Here is a 22,248-nt window from a genome sequence, read left to right as displayed (position 1 = left end):
CCTGTCAACTGAAACTGTGTACCCCTTCAACAGTAACTCCTCATTCCCCCATCTCTCAGCCTCAGGCCACTGCCACTCTCTTTTCTGTCTCCATGAATTTGACACTCTAGGTACCCATATAAGTGGAACCATACAGTATTGGTCCCTCCGTGACTGTTTATCTCATTTAGCATCATATCTTCAAGGTTTATCTTTATTATATATAGTATGTGCCAGAATTTTCTTCTGTTTTTGTTACATAATAGTCTATGTAGACATTTCATTTATCACCCATCTGCTGATGACCCTTGACTGTTTTCAAATGTGTGGGATTTTTGATTAAGTAAAATCACACCAAATTACAGAGAAAATTACAGAGAAAATAACTCTGTGAGGTCTGACTACAGATTCTGCAAGAGTTGTGGTGAGTTGGTAAGTTTTCTATTCCTAACCCTCCCCGTATCTGACACTTAATAGGCCATCTGTTAAAACCTGCTGAATGAATTATCTAGGTCTACCCCATCATTTTTATAGTTGAGGAAATGGAGATTCAGAGAAGCAAGTGATTTCTCCAGCTGGATGCAAATCCCTCGCTGTCACTACCTTTGATCTCAAGCCCTTACTGAACTTCCGTAACCTGCGGTCTCTTCATGTTAAAATGAAAGCATATTGCGTACTTCCTGGGACATCGTGCAGATCACATGAGGGCATGCCTGTAAGACGCCTGGTGCAGCGCTGGGACCACGCAAACCCTCAACAGCTGATAGCTCTTCAAACCCAGGCCCTGATGCTAAGTTTTGGAAAAGCCAGGACTGCATCCGGGTCCTGTCTCCCAGCCATTCCATTTAGCAACAACTGGAAAAAAACCCAGATGTATTGGGTGCCCCCTATATACCAATTAAGGAGAGTTCTCACATTCACACACACTTGTCAATTCGTTTCTGGAAACTTCTCACTTTTATTGCCCAGTTTCCTCTATCTCGGCCACTGGCCGGGGCAAAATTGACCTGGACATGTGTGAGAAGTTTGCACCTTCTGTGTCTAGCCACCACATAGTTTAGGCTTGACCAGAGGGGTGACACAGAGGGGACGTGGCCACAGTTAGAGTCACCTCCTTGGCAACTTCTTGGGACAAGCCTAAAGTAACCTGTGAAATTGCCCTCTTCCCCCAGCACAGATACAGGTAGGCTTTGGAGGGTCTCCTCCAAGACCAGAGTGTGTGTCTGGGCTAGTCCACATGTGATAATAGTCTGGTTGGTTCTCTGGAACGCTTTTTTCCCTGACTCCCATTCTGAAGCAGGAGCACGCTTTGAAGTTTCTGTCCTAATTTGGAAAAAAACGTAAAAAATAAAAAAAATCAGGTAAAGCAGGTTACTGATTAAATGTGTAAATTTCCTTAATATTCCTACGTATCTAGAATGTTCAAAAACTACTTCTAGTAAGAAGATTCACCAGATGAAAACTCCTACTTTAAAAATAAGAAAAAGTAAAACATAATAAAGATACCTTATGAGGAACGCGCAATTAAGTGGTCATCACCTAGATTTAGACCAAGGATAGTAAGCCTCATAAACAGGTTCAAAGGGGCTATTATTTGAGCAATTAAAAGCTATCACGTAGGAAATCTCGTTAGGAGGAGCAGCTTAAAAATAGGGAATTTTCTAAAGTAGAGGTTGCACTTTGCATCACCTGCGGAGGGGTTACTTTTCTTGTCCCAAGCGACACCCTGGGCTATTGAAATCCATTTTCCTGGAGATGGCCTCGGTTTTCCTAAAGCTCTCCAGATTCTAAACAGCAATGGATGTTGAGGTCCACAGTCCTAAAGGCATTTTTTGTCCATTGTTACGAAGGGAAAGCTCAACATTTAAAGACAGCACAAATTACCACTCCCCCCACCCAATCCCCTGTGAAAGACAACACAATGATGAGAAGCTAAAATCTGAGAACTGAATCCAAATCCTGACTCTTCCACTTTCCTGTGTGATCTCGGACAAGTTACTGAACTTTTCTACGTCTGGTGTTTCACCTGTGAAATGGGAATAATAGGGTTGTTGTGAAAATAAGGCTTTCCGTGCAAAATGCTTAGCACAATGATAGACACCTAGTAAGCATTCAAGTGAGAGTTATTATTATGTGATTACTAATATAATGGGTATTATTTGGTAAAGCCAATCATTTCGGGTAGGTTTTGAAGTGTCATCGATTGTTGTGTTTGGTAATCTATGTTAAGAGGTTATTTCCGAAAATCTAACTTTAGTGCAACCTAAAAAGGACAGGTCAAAAAAAAAAAAGGTTATATCTTAGTGTGATTTTTAGTTTACCTGACATACCTACAGGTAGCTGGGATTCATTTCCAATATAAAGGGCTGCAGCGGTGGAAGGAAATGATTCTCAGAATCTTGGCTTGAGCTAGGTCAAACCGAGATCCATGTAACACGGCCAGAAGGTTGGCCTGGGCCCTGGGTCTGTAGCTGTGCACCCATGGGTGACCCACCAGCCTGACCTCAGCTTCATCCTCTATAAATGAATCTAATTCAAAAAGCTGAAATCTAAAGATGACTGGAGATCTCATCTCTTCCAGCCTCAGCTCTCAAGAATGTAACCAGGAAATAAGTAAGTCCTTTGAGCAGCCAAAATAGATTATTTCAAACGCCAAACAGTAACTCCTGTGTCTTTACCCCAGGAGAGGCTCCAAACTCTCACTAAGAGCCTGTTTACCCTACATGTTTAAAATAAGCTTAATTATTTGGTCTCTTCACCCACAGCAAAGGGAGGGGTGGGGTGGATGCGACAGCACTAAGGCGCCAGAGGAAAGAACTCCTTAGTAGACGGACTAATGTAAGGCCACCTAGAACTCACCTCCATGACCCTGGTGAATTTCACTTGTGAATCAGGGCATAACCAGGGTCTTTAGTAATGTGCCTGAATAGCAAGAAAAAATTTTCCTTATGTTTGTTAGAGCATCTAAAATATATCATCTGATGCCTGGCCTTCATAAACAAAGTGATTTTCTGATTAGAATAATTGACTTTTTCAGTGTTTTCCGCTGCTGTAAAATATCCATAACATGAAATTGACCACGTGAGCCATTTTTAAGTGTGCAATTCAACGGCATTAAGCACATTCATAATGTGCCATCATTACCACTGCTCATTTCTAGAACTTTCTGATCACTCCAGATAGAAATTCTGGATCCGTTCAGCAATAACTCCCCATTTTCCCCTGCCCCCAGGCCCTGGCGACCTCCAGTCTACTTTCTGGCTATGAATTTAAACCACGTCCGTCTTTCTGCGTCTGATTTGTTTCCCTTAGCATGTTTCCAGGTTTCATCCATGCTGGAGCACGTGTCAGAATTTCATTAATTGCCATTAACTTTTAATACCTAAGATTCTTGGACAACAACGGATCCGACCTCCAGTCTACTTTCTGGCTATGAATTTAAACCACGTCCGTCTTTCTGCGTCTGATTTGTTTCCCTTAGCATGTTTCCAGGTTTCATCCATGCTGGAGCACGTGTCAGAATTTCATTAATTGCCATTAACTTTTAATACCTAAGATTCTTGGACAACAACGGATCCATTCACAAAGGTGAGATGTAACACTTCGTGAAAAGTGCTGTCATCCTTACTCTGCGAGGGGACGCATTAAGCAAATAATAGAGACATGATGAGAAATTTCAAGCATCTGTGCAACCCAAAGCAAAATGGAATGCTTGTTCCGAATATTAAGAGTCTTGTTTTGTTAAACGAATAGAAAAGAATCCATACTGATTCTTGTGCTCGATACCCTTCTTCCCTAAAGTAGGCCCCTGAAAGAAAGAGGCTGCAGCCTACATCTGTGGTTTCTCGAATGGCAAATAGCAAAATCAAAATCACATTGAGGCGAAATTACTCCTCAATTTTCTCTGCAAGCTGCTTAAAGGGCATTGTGCAGTGTGTGTGTGTGTGTGTGTGTGTGTGTGTGTGTGTGTGTGTGTGTAAGAGAACAAGCCATTCCTTTAGACTGCACTTGAAAATATTTTCTCCTAACCTTTTCTTTTCCTCTTTGGATCCACAAGAAATGGTACAAGTGTTCCTTCACTTTTAGAATGGGGCTTCAAGTTATGCTGTTAACCTTTCAGAAGCTTTAAGTGGGAGATGAGTCGGGAGGGGCGCCCCAGCCCTGGCCCAGAGCAGCAGCCTGCAAATACAGAATTGCTGAAAAGACACGGCCTTTGTCTGGCTTTCCATAAAGCGGTGGATAAATCACGCAACCCAGGGGTCTGTTTGTAGCCTGGTAAAGGGTGTTCCCCATGCAAATGCAGATAGAGAAAGGGGTGTGAGTTAATCTGCTTTTGATGAGGGGAGCATTTCTTTTCTTGTGCTTAGCGGGGAGTTGGGTGGGTGGGGAGAGAGTTGAAAACGAATTGCCTCTTCAAGAGGTTGCGTGGTAAAAATTGCCGGCCGGGGACAAAGGGAGGGGAGGGGGCAGAAGAGGAATGCCGGGTTGGGTTACAATTCAATACAACTTCAGCCTTAGGGAGTTTGAGTGCAGCCTGGCTCCTTAACCCTTGCCTTCCCGGCTTGGCTTCGCCCGGTTAACAGAGAGACTTGGTCTAGAGAATTCACCGCCCTCATTCCGCAAACCTTCAGGGCTGGGAAAGCTAGGGGGTCACACCTGCGAATTGTTGACAGCAGTTTTGAGGGAAAGCAGGAACTACAAAGGCATTCTGACCGGACTGTCTGTTGAGGACTCACTCCTCTTTTATCGTGGAATTATAAATGCGGATGTTCAGGTGAGCGTCTGACCCCCAAGAGGTTGAAAGGATAGAACAGGATTCTTGGGAAGAATCTTAGCCTGGGTTTGACAGTAGGAGGGGCCATCTTGCTAGTGAAAATAGAGTGTGCAAAGACAATGAAGCCAGCAGACAGAGCATTCCTGAAAGTACCTGGAGTGAATGCCTGTGTGTTGGGGGTAAGGGAAGGAGGGGAACACAGGAGAGTGGATAAAAGACTCTAGAAAGGTAAGCGGGGGTGCAGGCCTTGAAGGACCTCCCTCTATGCTGAAGGCTACGGGAAGTCATTTTATGCAGGAGGCAGACATCAAATTTGAGTTCTAGAAAGCCCGCATTGGCTTCATTCTCAAAAGTTGGAGAGGTGAGAGCCCCATAGAGGGATTGGTTAGGATGTCCATGCAGTAGGCACGTGGAAGGTAACCAAGACCAAGGCAGGGATGGGAGAGAGGAGGGATCAGACAGAGGAGGGATCAGTTTCAAGACAGGTGGGAGAGGCAGGATTTCTTGTCCAGGCGGGCTTAGCAAGTGAGAGGGCCCGGGTCTTTGTATGCATACGTCTCCCGTGTAACAATCTTCAGACCCTGTCCCAAAAAGGATGGTTAATAGCAAGCTGCTCAAGGATGTCAGCCTTCCTGTGGCACTGTGAATACCTGTGGCAGAGAAAGACGGCGGCAGTTTTTATTATAATTTATCTGTGAAGGTAGCTCCTTGAGGAGGAAGCGGGCACACGGAAGGCCATACATCAGCCGCACGTGCTGGGCGCCCTGAATGGGCCTCATCGTTTAACCCCCAAGGCCTGCGTTGTCGCATTACCCCTACTCAAAGCTGAGGCGGTGGGGTCTCAACAAGGCCAATAACCATCCAAGGTACAGCTCCCAGCTCCAGGCTGCCCGTGCCTGTGGTTCCCGCACTTTCCACCACACTGCACCCAGAGGCAGCCCCGGAGCTGAGGCCTTCGAGGGAACTTCTGCCCTTTCGCCCACGTCTTGCTCTGTCCTCCTATAAATCTGCTTCTTGGGAAAGCAGGTTTGCAGCAGATGGAAACTGCATCTGTTACAAGAAAAAACACATAGCGTACCTCTGTTCAGACTGTGAAAGTGCTGCTGTAGACGTTCATTCCATACAATCTCTTGGAAGTTCACTTATGGAAATCTCATCCTACAAGATCTGTCTCCCTCCCTCCTTCTCAGTTCTAAGTAGCAAGATGGCCATGGCCATGGACGGTGTGCCTTAGATGTAGGAGAGGAGAACAGTTTTCCCTACATCGCACATGTCACTCTGTGGGCACGAATTGAGGCCAGGCCTCCAGTATGACAGAAGGAAATCTCCGGATGTACCCCATTCAGGAGGCCTGAGAAAGTCAGGTTTCTGAGGAATGCCCCGTCACGGTGGCCCACCTGCACCCCCTTTTTACCCTCTGCCCCCCCTGCACATCTCCAAGCCCATAGCTGTTTCTGTGTCAATAAGTAACTTCTGGTTCAGATTTTACCGTGCTGAGGTCAACAACAGTATAGCCAGAGAAGCAGTAATATTTGTCCTTAGGGCCACTCATTGTTTTGGGTACAGTGGACGGAAGGGTTTAGCCTATAGGCATCTCCATATTTAGCAGCGGATTACCTAATGCCACCAAAGTATAATCACCTTCTTCCGCATTGAAAGACTGCCCATACAGAGATCAGTCCATGTATAGATTCTTTATTTTAACATACACAGCCTCACTGCACTGCGGTTTTCGATTAGAACAGCTTGACCTTGAGGTCATTATTAAACTGTGTGGCTCAGTAGATGGGACATTGAGTTAAGGTCTTCCAGCTTTTTCCTCTCACTACTTGATATTGCCCAGGTAGCTCCAGCCTTGAGGCCTAGTGGAAACTGTTTCAGGGTTAGAGCTCCAAGCAAATTAGCACAAACAACACTAGGTTTTTGTCTCCTAGGCCTTGTTTCTTCTCTATCAAGTGAATGCTACTTGAGTACCTACTGTATACAGATCAGTTGCTACGAGAATCACCTCTAGTATAGTTCCTGTCTCAGTAAAAGAGACTAGAAAGTGTTCCAACTCATTAAATAAGTCATATAGTTCGTTATTGTCTAACATATGATTAGGTTATGCATACGGTGACCTGTGCTGTGTATGTGGCAAAACTGTGTATCTGTTTTGTTTTGTTTTTTTCAATGTTTATTTTTGAGAGAGAGAGGGAGGAGCAGGGAGGTGGGGAGACAGAGAATCCAAAGCAGGCTCTGTGCTGACAGCAGAGAGCCTGATGTGAGGCTCAAACCCGCGAGCTGTGAGACCATGACCTGGGTCGAAGTCAGATGCTTAACCGACAGAGCCACCCAGGCGCCCCAACCAGTCCTATAGTTTTTCAGTGCTCTGCTTTCTAGGCTCCCCATCATGTAAAGTTTGTTTAATATACTTAAGAGTAGCATGGTACTGGGAGGCCTGGAAGAATTCATTTGTGAGGGCTCACATGACCGTTTTGTAGAGGAGAGTGTTCTGGTGGGGGAGCTACGGAAGAGTCAGGGCATAAAGAGGAATGAAATGACCTGTGCCTGAAAAGGGAAGGGGGGACGTTTTGCAGGAGTAGAAAGCCAGGCGCAAGTTGAGAGGGAAGAAAGAGAACTCGTGAACCGAATGAGACAGGAAGGCGCGAGCCAGTGTTGGAAGTCAAATGCCAGACGGTCGAAAGCCAGCGTGCTCGGCTGCTGGAAAAGCATGTGAGGGATGTGTGTTGACGAGCACATGAAGGAGGGAGGCTTGACGTGTAAGTGGACTGAGACTGATTCAGATACAGTGTGCTGACGATCCCGGAACGCGCTAGGCACCAAGTCAATGAGAGTTGTTGTCTTTGGTAGGCTCCTACCTCAAACCTAATCAAAACCACATCGAGTCCCCAGAAGAAGTCAACAGCAAACATCGCCTACTGTTTAAAGAGACTGCATTAAGGACGAAAGCCTTGGAAACAGTAGTGCTGGGTTTCCAACTGCCCAGGCTGTAAGTCAGCTGATCCTAGTTTGAGTGTGACTGAGTCGCTCACTGTCTGTGGGACCTTGGGAAACAATTGAAATCTTCTAAACTTCTAGTAAAATGGGACTAATAATCGGGCCCCCCTCCTGGGGTTGCCGTGAAGGTTAAATAAGACAATGCATGTAAAGCAGTGAGCTCCGCGCGTAGCAATGAACATAAACGTAAGACTACTGATCGTAGTAAATAGCAGTGAGGAGGTGTTAAACTTCAGATGATCTAATAACGTACATTTATTTTACTGATCTTTTATTTTATGCTCTTGCCCATATACAAAATCCTTTGGGCTTTATTTAATTTTCCTTAATTACCGTGTTTCAAATTATACTAGCAGTACTGTGATTATAATTGAGATGAATCAGTTCTCATTTTCAGGTACTTAAAGCTCTGCCAGGACATCACATCCCTTTGCTGTTTTCCTCCTTAAGGATTGTAGCCACATCTAATTGTATCTGTCTGCTTCCTTCCCTGGCTTGGACCCGGAGAACTATATTGCGTTTTCAGCATGGTTCTGCATGGTGTGGGGGTGACGTTATATAGACTCAGGGAAAACATCACTCCCCTTTTTCTTCCCTCTTCTCTTTTCCCCCTTCTGTCCCCCTCTCCTCATTATCCCCCTCTTTCACCCTGTCTCTGTTCCCCCCTCTCCCCCCAGCCTCCGCGAAGTTGGCAGAGTTTGTCTCGGTGATGAAAATAAAATGGCAAAAAAAAATAATAATGATGCTGTATAAAGTTAACCCAATGAGAAGGAAGACGTAAAAAGAGAGTTGGAGAAAAGTAAGGTGACCCAGGGGTTGGGGGGGTGGGGGAACTCCTTCCGGAGGAAGGAAGTGTTGAATAAACCTGTCTTTCCTATCTCATCAGCACCCACTGGGATGCTGGTGCTGTGCTTTACTCCAGATGGTTCTGGCAAATTCTCTGGTTGCCCATTGTGAAGATTTTAAACATACTTTACATTCATGCATATTCGGTGAGCACTTAGATTATCCCAGAAATGCTTTATTCTTTTTTGGTTGTTAGAAATGACGATGGGATTAAAGAGTACAGAAAAAAAAGCAATGTGGGTTTCAAATAAGTATGGAAAGATAGGTCAGTGCGAGCGGGACTTCGAAATCAGCATGTGTCCCTGTCCCCTATTTTAAGAAGAGCTTTTACATATGAGAATGTTGTCAACGTAACTTGAAAACACTAAACACAGTTTTTAAAATAAATATTTAACAAAGCAATAGAAAATTAAGTTTCCTGCCATGTTTTTATTACAGAAGGGACTCTCGTAAGAACTTTTCTGTTCTGGGGCGCCTGGGTGGCTCAGTCGGTTGAGCGTCCGACTTCGGCTCAGGTCACGATCTCACGGTCCGTGAGTTTGAGCCCCGCGTCGGGCTCTGGGCTGATGGCTCAGAGCCTGGAGCCTGCTTCCGATTCTGTGTCTCCCTCTCTCTCTGACCCTCCCCCGTTCATGCTCTGTCTCTGTCTCAAAAATAAATAAACGTTAAAAAAAAAATTAAAAAAAAAAAAAAAAGAACTTTTCCATTCTAACTTGGTAAGCTAAGAGATTAATTGTAGTACTATATTTGCACCAAATTCTTTTTAATTATCATGAATTTTTAAAATTTATTTGCGTTTGTATACTTCACATCTTCCTCTGGATGTCAATATGAAGTAAAAAAAAAAAGACAACTGATTTCCATAATGGTTTGCCGGAAGCATAGGAAAAGATGGGCGTCCAGTTGCTTGAAGAACTTTAATATATTAATGCTAATCCTGTTTCTTCTGATTCAGGTACTATAGGCTGCCAGTTCATTTGTGTTTTCTGCTTAAAGCCTTTGGAGAAAACCAAATATACCCAGTTTTTGTTTGGAGAAAACCAAATATACCCAGTTGTCTTCAAGCAGAGATCTATTTCTCTTTCTACTCAGCATTTCTGTTTTTAATAGAATCCCTGTCTGCCCAGACCAAGTTTCTCTTTCTGGGAAGACCTGCCCAATCCTCCCCCTGTCTAGGGCTGGCTGTCCCACCTCCTTGCTCCCCTTCTCTTAGGAGGAAGAGGGGAAACACTGGAGGGGACTGAACAGGCTGTATCATTTGTCACAGCTTAGCAAGAAGGCCATTCCTGACATTTTTTACTGATGCTTTATGTATTGAAAGTATTATACTAGGTAAATGAGGCTGAAAGCTCCCAGTTTTATTTATTTGTTTGTTTGTTTGTGATCCTTTTACTCAAACGTCTCAGAGCCATTAATTCTGACTTTTACATACCACCAGTTAAGATCAGCTTCTATACCATCAGTTAGGAAGACTTGATGAGAACTGATCTCCTACCAGCAACAGATGCTGCTTTTAACTCTTCCCCCTTTGCTCCCCCCCCCAACCCCCTCGCGGTGCGTGCACACGGGGTGTACGTCTTCCTCCCTTATTCTTCCCTCTTTCTCTCCTCGCCTTCTTTTCCCTCTTGTGCTTTCTACTCCCCTTTTTCTTCCCTCTTCTCTTCTCCCCGTTCTGCTCCCCTCTATCCATCCTCCCTGTCTTCCCCCCTCTGCCCCCCCTCCTCTCCGACCCCCCAACAAGGTTGGCAGAGTTTGTCGCCATGATGATATATGGCATTTTCTGCGCACTTTTCCGCGGTGTGGAGGCAACGTTATACAGACTCAAGGAAAACACTGCTCCCACAATAGGAGCTTTGTTTCCAGCTTGATGAAGTGGCCAGAGACCCCCGCCTCCCATTTCTTTAGCTGTACCCTCCTCCCCCCTTCCCCCCCATGGATGTGGGCAGAGAAATCAGAGAAAAGAGATTAACTGGAAGATTAACTCCTGAAACTTTATCTGCAGGCTACAGAGGGAGATTTTACTATAAACCCTGGTTAGTGGCTTATTTGGAAGAAAGAGAAAGGGTTTCTTTTGTTTGAAAATGTGTCCTATCCTCCCACCGCATTTTGTAAATAATTTTTATAACACATTGTCATACTCTGGCTTCTTTCTTTCACATGCCTTTCTCCTGTACTCTTCTTGTGAGCACCTAGAGTACAGGGTCACATCTTACTTGTTTCTTGATGTCCCCCCTTAATACAGAAACTCGCACATAGGATGTGGCCCCCAAAACTCTTAGTTGTGTACGTTATAATGAAACTATTGAATGGAATACAACGCAGTCACTATAAAGAATGACAAAGAACTATCCTGACATATAGGAAGCCTGTGTATTTATATACATTGAGTGGGGGGGAGAGAAGTTGTGAACCGAGCATAGATCTCATTTTTGACAAATGTCACTGCCCTGGAACATAGCCCAGAAGCATGCATACCAGGTCACTAACCAGAGGTACCTCTGGAGAATGACATCTGGGGAGAGGGAGGGGCCCTGCGGAGGGAGAGGGAACTTTTTACTCTGTATTCTCTGGCTCACTGGAATTTTTTCTAGCCAAGAAATGAAGCTGACCCATGTGGCCACTCCCTGCTCTACTCAGAAAGACAGTGTTCCCAGCCCGGACCTCCCAGGCGAGGGGCTTATCCCCCCCCCCCCCCCCCCCCCCCCCGCCACCGCTTATCTTGGCCCTTGACCTGGTTCTCATGCTCGGCTTCCCCTTCCCTACACCTACCACCAACCCGTTCACGGACGCATCTGCGATGAGTGCGCGCGTGGGGTGCGTGCGTGCGTGGGCGTGCAGGTGGGTGCACGGGTGGACGGATCAACCGGTCAATCCTCCCCGGTCCCACATCTCTTCCCGGGTCAAAATTCACAGTCCCGTTAGCCACTTCGAGAGCAGGCCGCAGCTCTCTCTAGTCACTGCACCCGGGAATCTGTCATCCTCTCTCAGTTTCCCCCAAGACTGTCCGGAAGAGGAGGGCTTGCCAGGCTCTCTGCTCCAAGATAGACCCCCTCCAAAGCGCCCCCCACCGCTGCTCCAGCTCAGGGGTGCAGTCTCATGGGCGAGAGCCCCAGCGTCCTGTGCTGCCCGTGGCCTCGCAACTCTTGGCTTACTGTTATCACTTCCTTTGCAAGGGCTCTTCGCTGTTGTCACTGCCACAGGAGACTTCTTGGAGGTGCCATGGCCTGCTCCCCCCTCACCGAGGCTACAGGCGGCCAACACCGAGCTATTCGGAAGCTGCTTTTTTGTGGGTGGGCGCTGGCCGTGGCCGTGGACGCTGGAGCATCGGAGACGACCTTGGCCTCTCTGTTCTGTCAGCACTGCCTCAGCCCGAGCCCAAAGCTGCACAGCCTTTGCACAGCTTCTAGCTCCCCACGGAGCTTTCTGAGCCAACCGCTGTTTTTCTCCCCAGATCCTGAGCCTGCCAAACCCCTCCTTGGAGATCCTACAGCGACATGTGTCTTCACACATCCCAAACCGATTGACGCCCTGTCTTTGCCCCCAGCCCACCACCTTCTTCTCTTCAGGGCTCCCGGGAACGGGGAGAGAAAGTGCATCCAGGACTTGGGCCAGGCCGGTGATGCTGAACCGGTCATGACCACGGTGATGTTCCCTGGGGGCTCTATTTGTGCAGAGGGCAATGGCTGGAAAGTAAAACCCCGTATGTCTCCTCAGACCTTTGACCCTAAGAAGACAAGATGAGCAAGCCAGAGCCGCGTGGAGGTCTCCTGTCTAGAGGAGTGAGGCCAAAAGATTTGTCTCCTCTTCATCGCAGATCCCCAGAGGTGTTTGTCAGTGATTTTTCTGGCTGTGAGGCGGTCCGGTACCGCGGGTACCAGCCGCCCAACAAGGCCTAGAGCCAAGCTGAGGCTTCTGCAGGCTCGGCCAGCAGGAGCGGCCCTGGCTTACTTTTACCTCACCAGCTTCCAGGCCAAGAGAGGCAGAAGGAAGGGTGAGGGCCGGTGGGTGCTCTTCCCAGAGGGAGCATCCCAGCTCCGTCCATGCGGTGGACGAGGCGTTGGCCTTCCTGCCTTTTAATTCACTGCCCACCACAGAGGATAAGAGAAATGTCTTGTATATATATATAGTCATCCGGAACTAAGGAGAAGGGGCAAAGGTCGGGGCCTTCAGAGGAAGGAATGCAATTTACAGGAAGATGGAAAACAAGTAAATGTTTGGTAAACAAATGTTTGCTGGGCCCCTTGGAAACAATAGGACGAGAGGACTGGCCTTGCTTAGGTCCCTCCCTGTCTGCCTTCCGTGGCTCATATCATAATGTGGTTATCTGTGGTGATAGCCCTCTTTCTGGAGCAGGTCCCCTCTCTCGATTCTCTTTAGGCATTTGAGGGGGGAGGTGAAGAGCTTTTCCTGAATTTGCTGGGTTTTGATTGCTTTTTAACTCAAAATAGACCTTCTGCCAAAGTGACCCATCTTGGGGTGACCTCCGTGGGCCCCCTACATCCTGAGAGCCAACAGTGTCCCTCACACACTGTGACTCTCACCCTTGACCGGCTCCTTTCTGTCCTTCACGCCGGTTAGATGGCGTTCCTCTCTGTAGACCCTGCGGCTGAGGGCCTGGTCTGGGTTCACCTGCGGCTGCTCTGCTGGTCTAACCGGCCCCCCCCCACCCCCGTTTCACACCTTCTGTTCTGTTTTCTTCACTGAGGCTGGGATGGTCTGCGGTGTCCCTACCTCCTTCCGTGGTGGCCACCACCTACAGAGCACGGAAGATTCTCCATGATCCGCCTGTCCTCACACCGCAGCTCACCCCCAGGGTCTGTGTGCCTGTGCACAGGCCCTGCCCTCTTGGCCCAGGTCAAGGGCCCTGAGGCCTGAGGCCTCTGTTTGTACTTTTCTACCTTCCTGGATGCTGTCTCCCTTTCTCTACATCCAGAATGCTGGTTCTCCGTAAAGATTCAGTTCCACGCACACTTCCTCTGGTAGAGAGCCTCTCTCCGCCCTGGAATTGAGCACTTTTTCTCTGCCCCCTCTGTCCACCATACTGAATATGTATCAGCCATGCAGCCTCAACGCTGTATTGTACTTGTTTGTTTACACTGGTCTTTCAACCACATGGGGAACTCCTTGGGGGTAGAAATCATGTTTTATTCATTTTTTTAATTCTTAGCTTGTCAAACAGAACTCGGCACACAGTCTTAGGTCCTCAATAAAAGGTGCGGGGGGGGGGGGGGGGGTTGTAGGAATGAATGTGAATGCTTTTAAACTGTAAATTGATATGCAAGTGTAAGTTTTTGTAACTTATTGTGGTGTCAATGGCATCCCAATGTAATACATGGCATTTGGAGGGCAGGTTTGGGGATAAACAGATGACTACTTTCTAGAAAAGGTGGAGGGGTTGGAGAAAAGAAAAAAAAAATGCTTCCTTCAAAATAAAGACCCAAAAGTCTCACATACGAGTTACATGAAAGGACTTGGAATTTGAAAGTTCTAAAAACAGAAAAGCCAACCAAAAAGAGCCAACTATAAACCCACTAGGTCGAACTTTGAAATGTCAGCAAGAGGACTTTGGAATGGAACCTTTTTGTTGTGTTTCTACAATGGACTCTCCACAAGAGAGGAGGCGGAAGGGAGTAGAAAGGATGTAGAGTGTGGTGAGACTTTATAGTTCTAAGTCCGCGTCTCTTTCCCTCTTGTGGTTTATCTTTATTATGGTAAACAGGTTATCATTTTAAAACATTTTTAGGGGCGCCTGGGTGGCGCAGTCGGTTAAGCGTCCGACTTCAGCCAGGTCACGATCTCGCGGTCCGGGAGTTCAAGCCCCGCGTCAGGCTCTGGGCTCCTGGCTCGGAGCCTGGAGCCTGCTTCCGATTCTGTGTCTCCCTCTCTCTCTCTGCCCCTCCCCCATTCATGCTCTGTCTCTCTCTGTCCCAAAAATAAATAAACGTTGAAAAAATAAAATAAAACATTTTTAAATGTTATTTTAGAGGAAGAAGGGAAATGGGGCAGGGACATTAATTTAATTCTATAAGCGTCTTCGAGAAATAAGGCGAACTACCAAGGACACTGCACTCGAGTTTAAATTGGAATTTGAACTCTGTCCATTTCTGCACCGTCTCTGCTGGGGGGCTGCCTAGACCAGGGCTCCTCTGCCTGTGCCGAGGGACAGGGATGTGTATGTGTGTGAGTGCGTGCGTGTTTTCTGATTCTTTTGTAAAATACAGTAAGAAGTAAATCGCTAGAAAAACAAAATAGAAGAAATCAGACATGCAAAATATAAGCCCGAATTTATCGTTAGATTCAACAGATCTCATTCTCCCCAAATGTTGGAAGTTTCCACCTGCTTACTCTCAACTCCTGCGCCTATCTTGTAGTTCGGGTACCACTTTGCAAATGGTCTCCTTTGCCATTTATGGCACTAAAAATAGAGGGGTGCCTGGGTGGCTCAGTCGGTGAAGTGTCCGACTTCGGCTCAGGTCGCGATCTCACGTTTTGTGGGTTCGAGCCCCGCGTCGGGCTGTGTGCTGACAGCTCAGAGCCTAGAGCCTGCTTCGGATTCTCCGTCTCCTTCTCTCTCTGCCCCTCCGCCAGTTGTGCTCTGTCTTTCTCTGTCTCACAAAAATAAATAAATGTAAAAGAGCACTGAGTTAGTCTTTACTTGGGTGTTTTCAGTACCGGACGTTACAGGGGATGAAAAAGTTACCACAAGGAGGACACCCGTGTACAAATCTCAAGGAGATCCTGAGGCCATAAACTGATTAGAAATAAATACCTGAGGCTAAATTTAAAATGGCGTAATAGAACATTTTTCCAACTAGTGGCAAGCTCTTTTTTTGTGTGTATCTCCCCACCTTGTCCCTCTCCCAAGTGGAGTGAATTCTTTGATCTTTTTGGAGAGTAATCGTTTTCAATGCAAAAGTTTTAAATTGATCCTTCATTGTTAACTGTAGGGTAGCCGTAAGTGCTGACATCAAGCCAATAAAATTAATAAGCAGTGTGACAGGCTCTAATAAATTTCATTGGTGTCTTTGCTCTGTCATTTGAGCACTGAACCAACTGTTATTACCACCGAGCTTCGAACCTCTCATTTTGGCTTGAGATGATTACAGCTGCTAATGCAGTGCATGCTACAGTCGTTTCCAGTAACTGGTTTAGGGTTAAAGTATCATATTTAAAAGGCTTAATTATGATCAGTAGGGGGAACAAGTTGTGGCCCTATGACTTTGATCCATTTTCTAGAGTGACCTACAAAAATTGGGACTCCTAACGATCTGTTTTCTCAACAATTTCAACAAACGAGCAGCTTTGACTTTCTAGTTTCCCTACCACGAACTGGGGGGTTTAGAAACTCTTTCATTTGGAGAGGGGCCATCCTCTGTTGGAAGCCAGCCATGGTTCTTTGTTTCTAACCCCAGCTGAAATTCTTCAAGCCCCTTAACTCCATCTCTCCCTCACGTGAAGAATTTAGTAGCAGGTTTCTGCAAATGAGCAAGCTCTTCACCTGAAGTGAGAAAAAGGATGGTCTTCTCCTTTAAAGCCCATGGCAGCCAGCGAGGTGAATTTGGCACACACATATGTCACTTCTGCCCTAGCCTTTATCCTGCTATTTGTGTGGATCATGCCTATCCTTATCTTTCTGTTTAATTTCATGCCCATCTATAACCTTATGTTTTACCTTCTTAATTCCGCACTTGATGTGTCCTTTTAAAATGATGGGGCACCTGGGTGGCTCAGTCGGTTGAGCGTCTGACTTTGGCTCAGGTCATGATCTCGCAGTCCGTGAGTTCAAGCCCCACATGGGGCTCTGTGCTGCCAGCTCAGAGCCTGGAGCCTGCTTTGGATTCTGTGTCTCCCTCTCTCTCTGCCCCTCCCCTGCTCATACTCTGTCTCTGTCTCTCTCAAAAATAAATAAAGGTGAATAGAACGGAATAGAACAGAATAGAATAGAATGTTATCAGGAGTGCCTGGGTGGCTCAGTTGGTTAAACCTCCAACTCTTGATCTCAGCTCAGGTCTTGATCTCAGGGTCGTGAGTTCAAGCCCCACATTGGGCTCCACGCTGGGTGTGAAGCCTATAAAAAAAAAAAAAAGATAAGTAAAATGTTGATCAACGTTTTAAACTATCAAATATAAGCATTCAGTGCAAGTAAATATTAGCCCATCTTTTTGTACCACTTGTAATTTTATGTAAGCATCATTGAATACATTTATTTTTTTGCACAAGTGTAGGTTAGGTTTACATGTTGTTCAAAAGGTACTTATTTCACTTCTAGCTATCTTTATCATTTCTTATTTGGGCATTAACTCTATATCCTATGCAGATACTTAAGCTCCTTATAAGTGTTCCATTCATGAAAGGAAGGAGGCTATGTCTTGCTGTTGTGGGTTTTGGGTGCCAGAGACACTTAAACCCTGTGAATTTAAATTTCTTCTTGAGATGGCCACTGTCTTCAAAAGAAAAGATGTTACCACAAAGCTTAAAAGAGAAAAAATGTTTAGAAACATTGGTTCAGCCTTTTGCATTACTGGTGGGAATGCAAACTGGTGTAGCCACTATGGAAAACAGTGTGGAGATTCCTCAAAAAATTAAAAATAGAACCACCCTCTGACCCAGCAATTGCATTACTAGATATTTATTCAAAGGACACAGGAGTGCTGTTTCGAGGGGGCACATGCACCCCGATGTTTGTAACAGCACTATTGACAATAGCCAAAGTATGGAAAAGAGCCCAAATGTTCATTAACTAACGAATGGATAAAGAGGATGTGGGGTGTGTGTGTGTGTGTGTGTACGCACACATAGATATAGATATAATGGAATATTTCTTGGCAATCAAAAAGAATGAAATCTTGCCATTTGCAACAATGTAGATGGAACTAGAGTATATCATGCTAAGCGAAGTAAGTCAATCAGAGAAAGACAGATGTCATGTGATTTCACTTACATGTGGAATTTAAGATACAGAACAGATGAACATAGGGGAAGGGAAGCAAAAATAATATAGAAACAGAGGGAGACAAACCATAAGAGACTTTTAAATACAGAGAGCAAACAGGGTTGCTGGAGGGGTGTCGGTGGGGGATGGGCTAAATGGGCGATGGGCATTAAAGAGGACACTTATTGGGATCAGCGCTGGGTGCTGTGTGTAAGTGATGGGACACTAAAGTCTATTCCTGTAATCATTATTACACTATATGTTGGCTAACTTGGATTGAAGTTAAAAAAATAAATGAGTAAACAATGGTTCGTGCATGCCAGCGATTTTAGTATTGAAGAACCAGAATGGTAAGTTAGGATGCATTCTGGGAAATGGGCTCCTGAGAAAGTTTATGGTGAGGCCCTGCCTGGTTTTCCTTTGAGGAACGTGAAGAGCATGAGAGAATGAATGTGCCTGATGAAAAGGGAGAAGGAAGAATTATCTGATGGTTCTTAAATTTCGTTTCTCCTTTGGCTGGTCGCACCTAAATGCTACTGTGTTTGCGATTGGACGTTGGAATGTGGCTGTGGCCTGGGATTCTCGCAGGGTCCCTTTCTCCACATGCTGCATAACACCGTGTGACGTTTGGTCGAGGGCCACGGTACATCGTGCAGCCCAGGGCAGGGGATTGTATTTATTTTCTATTTTACATTATTTCAGCTGTTTTCACTTTTTTCTTTATTGTTTTCTTGCCTCCTACAGAGTTCTTTTTTCAAGCATTGCTGGGGAAGGGGGAACACTCAGTTATGAACTCTCACACCCGGGGCAGAAAACAGCTTTCTCTCAGCAGCTCCAAGCTTCTAAGCCACACACACTTAACCCACTGTGGATCTGAACCCACATTAGCTCTGCTTGGGAGCTGGTACTGTTGTCAAAAGATGTAAAATCATTTCAAAGCTTTCCATGGCTCATTAACATAGGCTACTAGATGGCATAAGTGAGTTATGTGCTTATTAAAATAAAAAGAGAATTTTGGGTTTTTTGGAAATTGGTATTTGAGGAAGGATTTGGTTCTGCACTTTAACAACCGATAGCTTCCCGATTTAAAGGTTATGTTTAAACAACTCTTTTCCCCCCAGTTTATGGAGATATAATTCACACAGAACACTGCATTAGTTTAAGGTGTAAAACATAATGATTTGATACACATATATTCTGTGAAATGATCACCACATTGAGTTCAGTTAACAGCCATCACCACACAGAGTTACAAATTTTTTATCTTGTGATGAGAAATGTTAAGATCTGCATTTCTGGCTTTCTACTATATGAATTTGAGTATCTTTTTATCATATAAATCAGTCAAGGAAACAGAAGACGGTGTTGTTATGCCAAAACTCTGACATTCTGAGAAACGAAGATCATTATATTATCCGTCTAGGGAGGCTCTAATACGTTTGGGGGGTATATAGACTAATGTGTGGCATACTCCATCTTCTTGTCCAAACTCCCTGTTCTATAAATAGGTAAGTACTGTCATCATTAATTAACGAGACACAGTACAATTAATGGGCACATTAGCATAATAATTACTTGAAACTGATATGAAAGATTTGTCCTGCATAACTAAAGGTGGCTTGGAGAAGGACAGGAATGTTTAAGACATCCTTGTCATTGATTTCCCAGGATTACCTTGACTGCATCAGGGACCAAACAAAACTTCCGCTGGGGACAGAAGAAAGATCAGCCCTCTTTGGAAACATACAGGATATCTACCACTTCAATAGGTAAGTTCATACTCAAATGATTGTTCTCACACGAGAATATGATGACTTTCACGTGAATGCAGCCTAAGAAAACTTTACCTGTAATCCTTGATTCGACGTCATACGGTTTTGTGTGCCATCATGTGACGAAGCCTTCTAGCTAGAAGCATCCTTGTTCTAGATGAGTCTCCCATTTATTTAATATTCCATCCCACTCCACCCTCCTGACTCGGAGAAGAGACCCGTTTGCCCTGACGGAGGAGTGACATCTTTCTTCTACAACACAACAGAAACGGGGCATCCAGAAGCGTGCGCGTGCTTAGTCTGCAACACCCCACCTCCCCTGGATTTTCTAGAAGTTGTCTTCTGCCTAGGACGTGGGGAGGACACTGTAAACACACAACTACTTTAGGTCACAACATATCTGAATTCAAATTACTTAATAATTTACATTTAAATGATTAGTTCAAACAAGTATTGAGGACCGACTACATAAAAGACACTGGGCTTAGAAAATTTGCTGAAGGGGCTGGGACAGGCAAATTGGTTAGTGTTGTATGTTGTGAAACTTCTGCCAGGAAGTAGGCAGGTTAAGAGCACAGACTCTGGTTTCCAACATGTCTGGGTTTGCATCCCAGCTGAGCCATGTAGGTATCTTTGGGTGAGTCTTTCGATGGAGTAGAATAACTAACTCCCTCCCTCCAAGGCTATAGCCGTGTCTTCCTTTCTCCACGAAGCTTGCCGGACACACACACGCACACGCACACACACACGCACGCACACACACACGCACACACACACACACACACGCACACACACATGCGCACACGCACGCACACACACACGCGCACACACACACATGCACGCACACCCCTCAACTGCTCTTTTTCTCCTGGCATTTATCGAATTCCGACATACCCTGTAACTGACTTTGGGTTGACATCTGTTGTTTCTTTCCTCGCCACGCCCACTCCCCCGAGGACAGGGATCTGTTTCCTTACTGCCCTTGTACCTCGACAGTGCCTGGCGTACAGGCGACGTGCAAACGTTTGTGGAACGAATGAATGGAAACAGTAAGTATAGGTGTCTCGTAAGGTTATTGTGAAGCTTCAGTGCATTCATATACCAAAAGTGCCCAGCTCAGTGCCAGCACAGAGGAAGCACCAAAAACATCAACCGGGGATGATGTCGAATTTGTTAAAATCCCATTACGAAATTCGACAGCGCCCTGCCATCGTGTGACTCCACCGTAACGCCAACTATGAACCTTACCCCGCTTTGCTTAATGAAATTGGTATATGTGACACCTTGGAGGCGGGACCCACATCTCCTTTGCTCCCTCCGAATCCCTAACACCCAGCCCCAGCACGGCCTCTCTGGGAGACATGCGTCTTGAATTGCATCAACAGCTCCTTTAATTTTGAAAGCCCAGGATGTAAAAACTGCAGGTGTTGAAGCCTCTTCCTAATTGGACCCAGGAGACTTTGAAAACCAGCCTGCATGTTCCAAGATAGGGGTTCTCGACTTGAACTACACACTGGAATCAACTGGGAAGGTTTTAAAAAAAAAAAAAAATATGATCGATCCCACCCCAGAAATTCTAATGAGTTGGTTTAGGATGGGGCCAGGGCATCAGAAATTTTGGAAAGATTCTCCGATGTTTGAAGCGTGCAGCCGTGGCTGGGGAAAACCTTCGACATAAAATAAATACAGTAATAAGAAAATAGAGAGGGACGCCTGGGTGGCTCAGTCAGTTAAGCGTCGGACTTAAAGCCCCACATCGGGCTCTGTGCTGACAGCTCAGAGCCTGGAGCCAGCTTTGGACTCTGTGTGTCTCTGTCACTCTCTGTGTCTCTCTCTCTGCCTCTCTCTCTCAAAAATAAACAAGCATCAAAAAAATATTCAAGAAAAGAGAGAAAAGTCATCAGGAACTTGAATTAGGGAATTTAGAGTGTGCATGTTCATTAGCAACGCATCGGTGTTCAGGCAGGCTCCCATTTAACCGTCACTCGCCACAATGGTAAATGTTAGCTGGTAAATGGTAAATGATGGTAAAGTGATGGTCAATCCTGTGAGCCCCTGAGTGGCCTCTCCTTCCAGAACCTAGCAGTAGCTCCGTAACCTGGGGCGAGGGTGGAAGCATATATGCTGGGAGGCGCCTGGCCTGCGCCTTCTGGTGGTTTGGCTGTGAGCTGATGGTTATGACTGTTTTTCTAGTGCCTTCTTCATGCCAGAGGCCATAGGGTTTTATGAGCACTATCACTTTCCATGCCTCATCTGGGCTCCTCTGACCCCAAACCCCAGGCATTTAGCCATATTCCCTCTTGCCAGAGCGGAGCCCTGCGTTTCCAGCCATGGTCCGGGACATTGCAGCGTAGTCCAGAAAGGGTTTTTACTCCCCAGAGTTTAAAGCTTCCAAGGTCTCCTCATTTAAAGAAAGGTAAGAAAGAAGCATAGCCCCACCCCCGCCCAGGCAACAAGAACGGCCCTTGACAGTGGAGCCCATTCTGCACGAGTTGGAAGACTGAGAAGGCCTTTTTATATTCCCGAATCAGTTGTCTGTTCTTTTATCTTTGGTGTTTTCTGAGCAAGGAAGCCAGACATGTCTACAATAAACTTGAGGCAGAGTGAATGAGTACCCCGATGATGATGACACGTGACGCGTCAGTGTAGGGACGCAGCGTGCGCACAATGAGCACAACGTATTCGTGCCTCTCCCTTTCCTAGGTCACACTTAGACATCCCCTGCACATGCATTATCTCATTTAATCCTTGCAACAGCTCTCCGTGGTTAGGATGCATATTGTACGCACATCTTATAGACGAATCAGTCATGCAGTGTAGAAAAAGTCCTTTGCTCAAGGACATGGAACTAGGCATCCAGTTTAGCCTATTTGCCAACTTTCTGGTTTTGTCAAATTTCTGTTGGCTTTCTTATTTTATTTCACTATTATTTTCAAGAGTATCTT

General features: G+C 45.7%; 1 protein-coding gene across 6 annotated transcripts in view; it reads left to right on the top strand.

Moving 5' to 3' along the window:
* PLEKHG1 (pleckstrin homology and RhoGEF domain containing G1) overlaps positions 1–22,248 on the top strand; it is a 227,080-nt gene that overhangs the window by 143,538 nt on the left and 61,294 nt on the right. For all 6 annotated transcript variants that reach the window (XM_053222103.1, XM_053222101.1, XM_053222098.1 and 3 more), the window contains one exon: positions 19,200–19,300. In XM_053222103.1, coding sequence (XP_053078078.1) covers positions 19,200–19,300 — 101 coding nt within the window. The remainder of the gene's footprint in view (positions 1–19,199; positions 19,301–22,248) is intronic.

This window comes from Acinonyx jubatus, chromosome B2 (assembly GCF_027475565.1).
Source record: "Acinonyx jubatus isolate Ajub_Pintada_27869175 chromosome B2, VMU_Ajub_asm_v1.0, whole genome shotgun sequence".
Lineage (NCBI taxonomy): Eukaryota > Metazoa > Chordata > Mammalia > Carnivora > Felidae > Acinonyx > Acinonyx jubatus.
Note: the sequence above shows the minus strand (reverse complement) of the source record. Positions and strands in the feature narration are given on the sequence as shown.